This window comes from Salvia hispanica, chromosome 6 (genome assembly GCF_023119035.1).
Source record: "Salvia hispanica cultivar TCC Black 2014 chromosome 6, UniMelb_Shisp_WGS_1.0, whole genome shotgun sequence".
Classification (NCBI taxonomy): Eukaryota; Viridiplantae; Streptophyta; class Magnoliopsida; order Lamiales; family Lamiaceae; genus Salvia; species Salvia hispanica.
The window spans coordinates 45,135,370-45,148,375 of NC_062970.1; the positions used below are offsets into that span (position 1 = coordinate 45,135,370).

General features: G+C 33.1%; 1 protein-coding gene, 1 long non-coding RNA gene and 1 pseudogene across 3 annotated transcripts; 1 reads left to right on the forward strand and 2 right to left on the reverse strand.

The window, feature by feature from the left end:
* LOC125195491 overlaps positions 1–5,718 on the reverse strand; it is a 5,860-nt pseudogene extending 142 nt beyond the window's left edge.
* On the reverse strand, positions 2,674–3,307 carry LOC125193829. The gene is made up of 2 exons (XR_007171641.1): positions 3,099–3,307; positions 2,674–2,917 (listed from the first exon to the last, which is right to left on the reverse strand). It is a non-coding gene; the product is annotated as an uncharacterized LOC125193829 (long non-coding RNA).
* Positions 5,719–10,154: 4,436 nt separating the features above from the next.
* Positions 10,155–12,670, forward strand: LOC125193577 (myb-like protein V). 2 transcript variants are annotated; one of them, XM_048091401.1, is made up of 4 exons: positions 10,155–10,251; positions 10,829–11,994; positions 12,090–12,156; positions 12,354–12,670. In XM_048091401.1, exons 2-4 carry the CDS (start codon positions 10,874–10,876, stop codon positions 12,519–12,521), a joined length of 1,356 nt encoding a protein of 451 aa, XP_047947358.1. In that variant the 5' UTR covers positions 10,155–10,251; positions 10,829–10,873; the 3' UTR covers positions 12,522–12,670. The 2 variants fall into 2 exon arrangements, with proteins under 2 accessions (XP_047947358.1, XP_047947359.1); XM_048091402.1 differs by having other exon boundaries at positions 12,358–12,492.
* Positions 12,671–13,006: the final 336 nt, after the last annotated feature.

Here is a 13,006-nt window from a genome sequence, read left to right on the forward strand (position 1 = left end):
AAATAGCATTGGGAAGCAGTGGTGATTTCTTCGGTTTAAGTTTCTTTAGAAACACGAGGATGATAATCACCATAGTCCCAACTAAAATCACTAAAGGCACCATCAATTTCTTCAAGCTTCTTGATCTATGATGAACTTTTGTGCAAGGTGGAACTTCAAATCTTATTGGACCACAAAGGGCAAGGTTGTTGGAAAAAGACTTATCACTCAAGTTACCAAAACAACCGCCATCTGGAATCTCCCCCACCAATTTGTTATTAGAAACATTGAAATACTCAAGAAAATGAAGGTCTTCTAATGACTTGGGTATAGATCCAGAAAGGTTGTTGTAAGATAAATCTAGTTCTCTCAAATTTCTAACATTTCCAAAGGATTGGGGAATAGATCCCTCCAATAAATTATTTGATAAGGAGAGATATTCTAATGACTGGCAACTATCAATTGATCTAGGGATATAACCTGAAATTTCCGAGTTGTGATGACAATTGACCCTTCAAATAATTTGAGGACAAGCTCAATTCCAAGAGGTAGGAAAGATTCCACAAGTTGGGAGGGATGGTGGAGTTCAATTGGTTGTAGCTTAAGTTGAGCAATCTCAAGGATTTAACTTCACCCAAACATTCAGGTATTGGACCAACCAACATGTTTTCATTAAGGTACAATTCCCCCAAACTATTCATTCGGCAAACGTCGTTAGGGATAGACCCTCCCAACTTATTTTCATAAAGACCCATTCTCTGTAGTTTCTTCATATTCCCAATTGATGGTGGAATGGGTCCACGCAGCTGATTATCTCCCAGGTCAATTAACAATACACTACTTAAGTTTCCAATTTCAGAAGGAATGAAACCTTTGATGTGATTGTTATCTGCCCAAATACTTTGAAGAGAAGAGGAAAAGTTCCCAATAGAAGCAGGTAGGATACCATTCAATGGATTTCCTGATACTGCCAAGTACTTCAAATCTCGACATTTGGTTAACGAAGAGAGAAATGTCAACTCCTGGGTTGAAGATTCCTCTCCACTCAAAGTATTCTGATTGAGATATATACTTTGTAGGCGTTTCAAATTGCCAAAGTCTGGTATGGATCCAGTGAAGTAGTTGTTGTCCATGTACAAAATGGTAAGTTTAGAAGCATTGTTGATAGAGCTTGGAATTGGACCATCAAGTTTGTTATAACCCAAACAAAACCATACGAGATTGAGAAGTGAAATCCCCAAATTTGAAGGAAGAGTACCTGAAAACTCATTGAATGACATATTCTTCAAGATTGAATATGTAAGACTTAGCAATGCATTTATGTTTTACTCGATCCGTCCAAAAAAAATAGACTCATGTAGACGGCACGAGTTTGAAGGAGAAAAATTGATAAAGTAAGAAAAAAAGAGAAAGAGTAGATAATGTAAGAGTGGTAGGGAGAAAATTATTATTATTTTTTATTTATTTCCTAGTTAGTAGAATTAGTAGATGGAAAATATTAGTTTTTCCTTCTACCAAATTAGGATTTTCTTTTCGTTTATTTCCCTTTAGTTATTTCCTTTAAGTTTTACATTCCATAAATTTAGGATTTCCCTTTGCCTACATAAAGGCCTCATTGTTGAACTAAACACAGACTTTGAATAATAATTTTAAAATGAATTTTTTGTATCAGAAAAAGTAGGTAAAGTATGAGAGAAACATTTCATTTTTAGAAATGTAACTATGTTTTATGGATATCCAAAAATAGCAAATGAGACTAATTTTGTGGACGGAAATAGTACCTAGTTTAGATAAAATTAGTAAAAAAAAGGATGATGCTTTTTCGGATTTTGCATATTTTTTAAGGCTTTGATTTGGCTCGTTTAAAATGTCAATCATGCATATTATGTTCATTATTCCACATATTTTTACATTTTGATACTTTGACGTGTTTGTTGAGATATTATAGAAAAAGACTTAAAAAAGGTGTAGCAACGTCAATCTAAGCCGATATTTCCGGCATTCTTGAGGTCCATTCAATGCTTAATGCATACTGTTCTCTTTGTCTTCGAAAGAGCTTCATATGGATATCTCGCACTTCATAGTCGGGGTTCTGTGGAGAAAGTTATGACCATTCTACGAACATTGCACAGTGCAGTCAATGTTTGGTGAAGTTATTGAATTGATTTTTCTTATTAGCTCTTGTAGTTATTTGATTTATCTTTGTGCCATGTATATTAGCTACCTCTTTAGTACATATTAGAGTTGATTAGAGTACTCATAGAAATCCAATAATTGACTAGGAAAAGAGATAATTCACACTTTAATTCAATAGAACTCGGGAGAGTTGAGGTTTCATGTGAGGTCATTGGTTTTAATTATTTTTGGGAGTTAGATTTTTAGAAATTTAAAGTGGAGTTTGATCTTAACATCTAATATGCGGATTTCTCACATCTGGAGGGGGTTTAATTTAGTCAAGTGATCGCCGGCTTAATAACTCTGGAGACCGTTATTCAAGGAAGTTTATTGGATGATTGCTCGTAATTATGTTTTTAAATCTTAAAATTCTAGTACGTTCTTTCGCCTACATAGTATTATTCGTTTTTATGCTTTCTTTTATTTGTTTATTTATTTATCTCTAGTTTTTAAAATCAAACCAAACACTCCTGTCTCTCTCTAGATTGTAGATGACGCATAGGTACTGCTATTAAATCATGATGAAAATAGAAGTGTATACCTTGAAAGTCGTTCATACCCAAAACCAACCCCCTAAGCATGCTCATGTTTCCAATTTCTAACGGGATGTTACCACTGAAATTATTGTCGTATAATATCAAGTACTCAAGATGTGTGCATTTCCATATATTTCGTGGAATTTTCCCTTCAAGTTGATTCTCATAGAGTTCAAGTGTTTTGATGCTTGACATATTGCTGCTGCACACATCACTTGGCAGCCAACCTAATAAGTTTGTTGAAAAAAAAAGCTAATAGTTTGTTAACCCTAATATCAGTACTGAACCACAATTTACACAACAATTTACACAAAGTTGAATAAACAAAGGGCTAAATAGTTTTGTTTCCGATGGAAGAAATTTTGTTAATAAAGGGGGTGTATAGGATATTTCAAATTATAAACGTACCTTGTAAATTGTTATGAAACAGATATAATTCCTCTAACTTTGGAAGATGGTGAAAAGTTGGGATATTTCCAGACAAACTATTGTTAGAGAGGTCCATGCATTTCAATGAAGATATGTTGAACACTGAAGATGGAATATTTCCGGTCAGAGCGGAGTCTGTGAGGCTCAACACCTCTAGCTGTGAAAGATTCCCTATTTCTTCGGGGATTATTCCTGCAATTATAGACGTTGAAAGATGATATTAGGAAACTCTATAATTAAATCTTCCCAATATGTTTATGAGTAAGTTTGGTTTGCAGTCCACTCTCAACCATGAGAGGCCTCTTCACACAACAGTTTAAAGAGGCCTTTATGAGCTTAGATATGTTTGATACAGAAAACTGATTTGATTAAATAATCATTTTTATTATTCTATAGCATATATTCAATCGGCCTCTTTTCAGTTATGCATTTAAATTTGATACAAACATCATAGTATGTGATAATAAAATTACTGTTTATTTGCGTGAATGACTGAATTTATTGGAAAATCTAAGAAAGCATAATTTCTTAAAAATGATTTTTATTCAATAATATCAAACTAATGGAAAAACAATAAAACGTAATTTAAAAAAACAAATTAAATGAAATTATAAGAATTAAAATAAAATTCGAAAAACCCATAAAATTATGATTTCGTCGTTTGATAGCCAAATTTCATCGTATGTTGACGTTTTCGGCTTCGTATGTTTGAAATGCATCGAACAATTTAATAATATAGGTGTCACTATCCACTAACACTACTTTAACTAACAATCCCCTCCTGTCTCTTACTAGCATAACATTCTCCTCATCTCTCTTACTTTACCAATTTTGTCTTAATTTCTATGTCATACTTATTGCCCATATTTTTATGGAACGGAGGGAGTATATATATGGTGGATAAAGTAAAAAATCTAACATTTTGTCACCTTTAGAATTTTGAATCAGGGACCAATGACCATGAACTTATTTTATAGAGTAGTAAGAGATGCGTGTCTAATATGAATTGTTATAGCAATGATATACTACTCCCGTCTTTTAAAAATAATAATTATTTTTATTTTGACTCGTCTCTTAATTAATGCATTTTATATTTTAGGAAAGTTTTGAACAACATATTACCTATAATAATGTAGATAAACACAATTTATTAACACTACGTACACTACATTTTTCTTCTATCTTTCTTACTTTACAATTGTGCATTAAAAAACGTGTTATTTCAAAAGTTGCTATATTTAAAGGATGAGATAGTAGGGGTGCGTCAGGGTGACACCACTCTTATAGTAATAACGTAATACCAACGTAGCATGCAATGTTATAAATGCAACAAACAATATTATAAACACTACACTGCCATATAGCATTATAATGTACTCCCTCCGTCCCGCTTTAGCAGTTCCATTGACTTTTCTGTCCTTTTTTTGTAAAAATGGTAAAAAATAGTTGAAGTGGGGTAAAGTAAGAGAGACAATAATGTAGATAAGACTCTTCTCTATATTATTCTTTCTTTTAATTTACCATTTCTCCTCTTTAACTATTTTTTATCATTTTTACAAAAAGATGGCAGAAAAGTCAATAGGACTGCTAAAGTGGGACGAAGGGAGTATATTGCATTGCAGCGTTTATACCATTGCATGCTACGTTGGTGTTACGTTGTCATTTTAAGAAGTATTGTCATACTAATGCATCCCTGAGATAATAATGTAGAAATCACATATAGAGGTAATTAAAAAGAGATGTGTGCACCTCTGAAATCGTTTAAGCCCAGGTACAACTCTCTAAGCATACTCAAACTTCCAATTTCGCTTGGGATTTTTCCGTTGAAATGATTTTTAGATAATGCCAGCTGCTGAAGTGTCTGCATTTCCATATATTTGGTGGAATTTCTCCACAAAGTTGGTTGTTCCAAATATAAAGTACTTCAATATTTTGGAGACTATTGCACATATCACTTGGGAGCACACCTGTTAGACTATTAGAGCTAATTCTAATATCTCTCAGGGAAGATACATTGAAAATACCATGTGGTATGGACCCATTCAATTGATTATTGTTCAAGTATAACATTTGGAGCTTAGAACTGTTAGACAAAGATGCAGGAATTGTACCTAAGAAAGTGTTTTTGTACAAATAGAGTTTCTCTAGTTGAGGTAAACTGTCAATCCATGTTGGTATTTCTCCGGTGAATGAATTGACTCCCACATTCATCACCTTCAACCGACGCAGTTTAGCTAGCTCAGAGGGTAAGATCCCCGTGAAACTGTTGAAACTGATGTCCAAATATCTGAGAAACGTAAGGTTTCCAAGATGTGGAGCAACAGTTCCAACAAGGCCGTAGCTAGAGATATTAAGAGCTGTGACACGGTGGTGTTTGAGGCCGCACGACACACCAATCCAATTACAGACTGATGTGTTTTGCGTCCAATTGGTGCTCAAAATAGAATAAGGGTCGGAAGTGATGGAGTTTTTGAAGGAAATGAGTGCATATTTATCTGCGACAATGCTAAAGGAGAAAGCAAAGCTGTTTAATAATAACACTGAAAGAGCAAAGGTAAAAGTAAAACTCTCCATTTCTTTTCTGGTTAGTTTCATTTGGTAGACGGTGTTCTTTATAACAGATTCTTTATGGTAATCCTTTTATATAAACGGAGTATGATTTTTAATTATAATTTTAATTTTTTGTTGATATTATTTGATTCCATTTGATTTGTTCAATGAAATATACGCCAAAATAAGCATGTGGAATTTAATCGGATTCTTCTAAATGATACTTGTGTGTCACTTTCTGTAGCTACCAAATGAAAGGAGTATTGTAATGTGGAAATTTATTAATGGGATTCTTGTAAACGTATATATGACGATGAGAAGGATTCTTGTGTGGAAATTTATGTGTACTGACAAAATTAAGAACAGGTTAAGAAACAAATGAAAACAATTTCCAGACTATCAAGATGTCTATATATATGTGGTTTCAATTAGATTCACAAATATGAAGATAAATGTGAGTCGTCGTAGTCAACTCAACCTTTCCTTAGTGGGAAGTATTTTTTGTATACAGAGAAAAGTTTGGATAGCTAATTAAAATTAGAGATTTTATTAATAAAAAATAAAAAAGTCTCACTTATGTCAAAATACAATTCAGTTGGGATGACACTTATCTTCATATCGATGCATAATTATATATGGAGTTGGGGTTGGAAAAATACCAAGGTTAAATTTTCTAGATTTTGAATAATTTTCTTATTATTTGATGATCATAAGTTCACTATACTCCCACCGTCCCAGATAATTTGACCCAGTATTCCATTTCGGTTAGTCCCAGATAATTTGACCCATTTCACTTTTACCATTTTTGGGAGTGAACCTCATATTTCACTAACTCATTCCTACTCACATTTTATTATAAAACTAATACTTTAAAAGTATGACCCACATCCCACCAACTTTTTCAACTCACTTTTCATTATACTCGTGTCCGGTCAAAGTGAGTTGAATTATCTGGGAAGGGAGAGAGTATAATCTTGTTCTCATATTTTGTTTTCTTGTGTATTATCCTACAACCCTAATCTTGTTCGCAATTATTTTTGCAGAAAAAAAATTCAATCGGATTTGCCCTTCTACGTGTCATTGAAGTGCAAATTAATCGCATCCCACATGTATCATGAATAAATAAAGTTGCAGGCAATGTATAATTGCTATCTCAACTTAATTAGTGCAAGGCTTAACTACAACAAAAGAATCTGTTAAGGATTAAGGACGCTAAGGACGTTAATTTGGGTTTTTAAATATACGATCAATGCTTAAGAAATTGTCCTTATTATTGGTGTCACAGTTAAAATTAGAAAATGCAAATGGAAATGCCCTAAAAAAGTAAAAAGTTAAGTTAATTTGTCCTTAAATTAGATACGCTTTATTTTTCATCCCAAACTATTGTTTCTTTTAAAAGATTTCAACATACGTAATTGCATCTCAATTTTTGTGTCCTTAAAAATTATCTCTCTGTTCCGCGGCAGCGGAGACATTTCTTTTCGGCACGCGATTTAAGAAAAATTATGTTAAGTGAGTTGAAAGAATAAAGTAAGAAATAAAAAAAGGTGGTGAGAGGAAGAGAGAATAAAGTAAAACAAAGTAAAGAAAGTGAGAAGAAATGTGTAGATATTTATCAAAAATGAAATAACTCCACTATTATGAAATATATCAAAATATTGAAAAATTTCCTTTATTATGGAATGGATGGAGTACTACTTTTTGTAGTGCTTATTGAAATGTCCCAAAAACAAAACCTGTGCTCGAAAATATGAGAAACATAAGTAGTGAAGATCTAGCATGGATGAGTTTTGGGTTTTTGACTGGCTCAGAGATCCATATAAATAGTTTGATACTTATGGCTATAAAATTCATCTAAAATTTTGCCGTCCATAACATTTTTTTTTTTTTGTTTAAAATTATGCGAACAATACTTATGTATCAACTACGACATCATGATTTTGGATTGTTATAAGATATTTATACATATTGACGAAATTCTGGGAAAACTATTTCAACACTGCCTTTTACGTGATCAACAGGGCAAATGAGGCTGGGTCGTCGTCGGCTCAAGTCTTCAAAAACTTGTTTTACGTTAAACAGGAAAATAAATCTATCAAACAGTGCATTTTTACAATTAACTGATGTCTATATTCTTGAGTGACATAGGATTTTAGGAGGAGTTGTTTGGTGGAGAAAATAAAGAGAAAAGAGTAGTTGAATATTTTAATGAGACGTGAAGAGGAAGAGACCTAATTATTTCCAAGTAAAAAATGGACAGCTTGAGTGGGATGAAGGGGTAATACTTCATCCATTCCATTAGAAATAATACATTTGCATTTGGGTATGTGATTTTTTATAGTATTGTTCTGTGAGTTAATGAGAAGAGAATAAAGTAAAATAAATGAAAAAATAGATCATATAAATAAATTTTTTATTGAATATAAGCGAAAGGAAGGAAATAATTAGATTTAATTAACACAAAAAGAGTTAATTAATGGCAAGTAGCTAACAAAATTTGATTGGGGCCGATCTCTAGCAAACCTTCAGCTATTATGGGCTTGGCCCGATAAGATATGGGCTTTAAAAAGGGGCAGGAATCACATTTACAAAAATCTGAAGCCCAATATTTGCATTTACCTTCATTTATGGTTCTATTATTTACTTTCTAATTTCAAATATGGAGAACACCTTTCTTTTTTTTTCATATAGAGTGAACTACAAAATTGACCTCTACGTATGACTAGTCGAACGCTAGAGGTATCCATATTTAAAAAAAATGCATTGTAAGCCTCTACGTATGGGTATATATCATTTCAGACCCTTTTTTACTATTTTGAGTCTTTTATACTCTTTTCCCCCACTTTTAGTCTAAATGTAATTCCAAGGGTTTTTTAGTCTTTCTCATTTTTATTATTATGTACTATGTTTTTTTTATATTAAGATATTATTTTCATTTAATCCATAAATATTGTAAATTTAATTAGATTGATAAATTAAAATACTTATCAAACTAAAATAAAAACATAAATCATTAAAGAAGTAAAATATTTTAGTTAAACTAAAATAAATCCTAATTTCTCAGTTAGGTTAATATAAAAATAATAGAAGATGTTTAACTAAAATATTAAACATAAATCCTAATATTTCGACAATCCATTTTCTATTTAGTTTAACTAAAATAAAAACATAAATTACTCTTATGATAAATATTTTAATTTATCAATATAATTAAATTTAGGGAGATGGGGTACATGCCCGGAAAATCCAAATGGAGGCTGAATTTTTCTAAATTTTGAGATTAAGATTTTGAAGGATAATTTTCTTACTATTTGATCGGAATCCGATTTGTACATTATCGATTTACAAGTCTAATCTTATCCTAATCTTTTGTTTCTTATTATCTCACAAGCCTAATTTTATTCTAATGTACCTCAACAGAATTGCCTAGCTATTAATAAAAAAATAAATAAATAGATTTTCACTGCCCTTCTGCTACAAGATACTACATGCTACTTCATTCGTCCCTCTATATAGTAGAGACAATTTTTTGGCAAGAGATTTAAAAAAATTATGTTAATTGAGTTAAATAGAGAGAAAGTAAAGTATAATAATTTAATAAAGTACGTAATATATGAAAAACGAACAAAGTAAAAGAGAGGAGATATGTTGCGTTTTGTCTAAAAAAAAGATATGATTCGACTATATGGAAAACAACCCAAAAAAGAATGCGATTAGCTACAAATCGGACGAAGAGAGTACTATTATTTAAGTATTATAAATGTGAAATCGATGTTTGAGTCTTCGTCAACGCGCAACGGACTATTCTTCTTCGAAATATGGATTAAATTTTTGAGTAAGGGCCACATGTGGTCCTTAACGTATGACTATTTTATCATTTTGGTCCTAATCTTGTCTCATATTGACTTGGTGATGATCCTAGCTCACCTATATAAGTGTGGATAACTCTCCCCCTTATGAGGCTTTTTAAGGAGTGAGTGATCCATTTCTAATAAGTGTCATGGTGTATAAAGTGTTAATGTGAGATTTTGTTAATATCCAATTAACTTTTATATATATATAGGGAATCTAACCGACAAAGGGTTCAGTTTCGGTTCTGGGTTTCGAAAAAATGGGAGTCGGTTAACCGACTAATCGGTACGATCGGAACCGAACTGACTTAATTCCCTCCCCTACATGAATTGTATATGTAGTTGACAAAAAAAAATAAAAAAATATATATATAAAAATTTTAAAAAATTAAAATTAAAATTAAAAAAAATGTATTTATTGAAGTACCATGAACCTATCATTCTGCTATTTCATAATAATTAATTAATTTAAAAATATCTTCCATATGACAAATTTTAGACATTCATTCAATAAAATAATGCATCTCAATTACTCAATTACACTAAAAAAAATCTCAATTGATCACAATCTTAAATTAATATATGTACATACAATTAATAACCCACAAATCGGTATCCTTTGACTATGAAAAACCCTAATTTTAAAATTTGCCACATTGATTTTAGTTTTTTACATACAGTAATAGTAGCTAAATAGCCTTTTCTTCTAGCTGGAATTTCCTACGCCGCCGGTACAACTTCTCATTTTTACAGCAATTTAACATTTACAAATCCATGAAATTTGATTTTGCCGCGTGAATTTGTGCGTATTCGTTACTCTGTCTGTTCAATTTCACCGTTAAAATTGCAAATGCCGTGGCGTTTCTGATTTTTGGTAGACATTTTGTTATTCAATCATGTTGTTTCAGTTCATCAAAATAAGTTCTGATTGTTGCATCTTTTTAGGAGCATTTGGCTGTTGGAATGGATTACTGTTTCATTCATGTTTTGCTGCTTAATTTGTTGCATTTAGGCTGAATCAGAGAATTAAAAATCTGTATTTAGTTAGTGTTTATTGTGTTTTGAGTTTTGAGTTTTGAAAGTTTACTACTACAAATTTGGGGAAAATTATAGCTTACCCTGTTTTAATGTTTCTATACATTTCATTTTACCCTTAAAAACATTGAAAATAGCCTTTTTTCCCCCTTGTGGTTGATTTCAATTGCTGTGTGGTTGAAGAATTTGCTGCTGTTAAACTAGATCATTGCTTTGTGAAGGTGTTTGATGGATTAATTGTATGTCTAATTGATGTAATATCGAAATGCACAGAGCTGTGATCGTGTGAGGGCGGAAGGGGGTGGTGTTTCGGTTGAAATGGATTGGTCGGAGAGGCATTTGTGCATAAAATGTGATAAAGGTGGGAATGTGCTGCTTTGCAATGAAATCGGCTGTCCTTTGGCTGTTCATGAGCGGTGTTTGGGCGGTCCGGCTAGGTTAGATGATGCCGGGCGCTTCTATTGCCCCTATTGTGTGTACAAGCAAGCTGTTGCTGAGACGCGCAAAGCTAGAGAATTTTCTCTGGCGAAAAAGAAGGCTTTGTTGATCTTTATGGATGGCAGTGAAAAGGATATGCGAGAAAACAAGACGTGTGAAGAGAATGGGCGAGATCAGTCGAATGTGAATAATGGATTATGTGAGGATGGTAAAAGTGAAAAGGCTATGCGAGAAAGTGAGACGTGTGAAGAGAGTGGGCGAGATCAGTTGAATGTGAATAATGGATTATGTGAGGATGGTAAAAGTGAAAATGGTATGCGAGAAAGTAAGACGTGTGAAGAGAATGGGCGAAATCAGTCGAATGTGAATAATGCATCATGTGAGGATGGTAAAAGTGAAAAGGGTATGCGAGAAAGTAAGACGTGTGAAGAGAATGGGCGAAATCAGTCGAATGTGAATAATGGATTATGTGAGGATGGTAAAAGTAAGGCTAACAATGACGGGGTTATTGATCAACCTCGTGAAGAGGAAAAGGTCGAAGAAGATTCTGAATCTTCTGGTGGCTCTAAAGATGAGGATCGTTCGCTTGATTTGAACAGGGGAAATGGCGATATAGCTGTGGGAGAGAAACAGATTCGGGAAGAGGAATGTGAAGAGGAAAATGCTGAGGAAGAGGAACGGGAAGCTTCTGATGAAGAAGAAAATGCTCAGGGGAAGGATTTTGGAACTTCGTTATCTTCCACCAACGAAGACTCTACACTCACTGGGCGTGCAAGAGCTACGAGAGTACCAAAAAGGATCACACTTGTGGACAAAGAGTCCAATGCTATTTCAGTCCTGCAAAGTAAATTTAGCGATAAGAAGAAGCACGCATCTCCAACTTCGACTCCTGCCAAGAAATCTGCTAGGAGTCCATCGTCGGCTATGGGAAAGAGAAAAGTAGTTATAAAATTGAGTTCAGCTAGGAGGTTGAGCAAATCTGAAATACAATCCAAAAAATCGTAAGATTATAGTATAAATTACTAGCTATGTTCGAAATCTGCCTTTTCTTGTATATGCATCCTTACTGACAGGAACTAATCACTTGCTGAGGTAGCGACACGCCTGGCAGCAGGAAACGCAGTAGACTGATGTGGACGGAGGAAGAAGAAGAAGCACTCAGGGTAAATGTTGATTCTTGAAACGCTGTTAAAAGCTTCTTTCATTTTTTTTAACGCGGTTATGTCATAAAATCTGCTAACGAAACCATACCTTATGCCTTCGTATTCGAAAATTACTATTCTACATTGACTTGACATTCTTTCGACTTTGGCTCTGGAACCGGTTGAGTGATTCGGTTAACGATTTCTGTTTGCTATAGGAAGGAGTGAGAGAATATCAGGTGGGAGTGAACATCCCTTGGAAGAAAATCTTGGATGAGAGCGAAAAGTTCGACCCGACTCGGACCCCGGCTGATCTTAAGGATAAATGGAGGACTCAGAAGTTTGTGCAGCTTGGCTACTTGGAGGATGGTAGTGAAGGTATATAGACAGCAATTTTTGGTTGGTCTATAGTTGGCTGTCTAATTTTGTCTATAAAGAGTGAAATTGCTGATTAACTCTTTGAATGAATTTGTCTATTTCATCATGAGTTAAATTGATGATCAATTGCATAATTATGATCGGTTTTCTTGTTAAATTAGAAAATAGAGATATCCTTTTACATGTGTTTGTATTTGATGAAGTTTCTTAAAATTGGATATGGGATGAAATCTTTATAGTACTCACAAAACATCAAATAAATACATTGCCGATTTTATATAAAATGTGAAATAAATCCGCACAATGTATATAAAAAAAAATTATCAACAAAAAATGATGGAATTTATGTGCCAAGCGTGGGCAAAATATTTGACGAAGTCTAATGAAACTTTTTGTATCATTTATCAAAACTTCAAACTTTTTGTAGTAAGTATAACTATTCCCTCCGTTCCATAGTAATAGAGTCATTTCCCTTTTTAGTAAAAGTCAACAC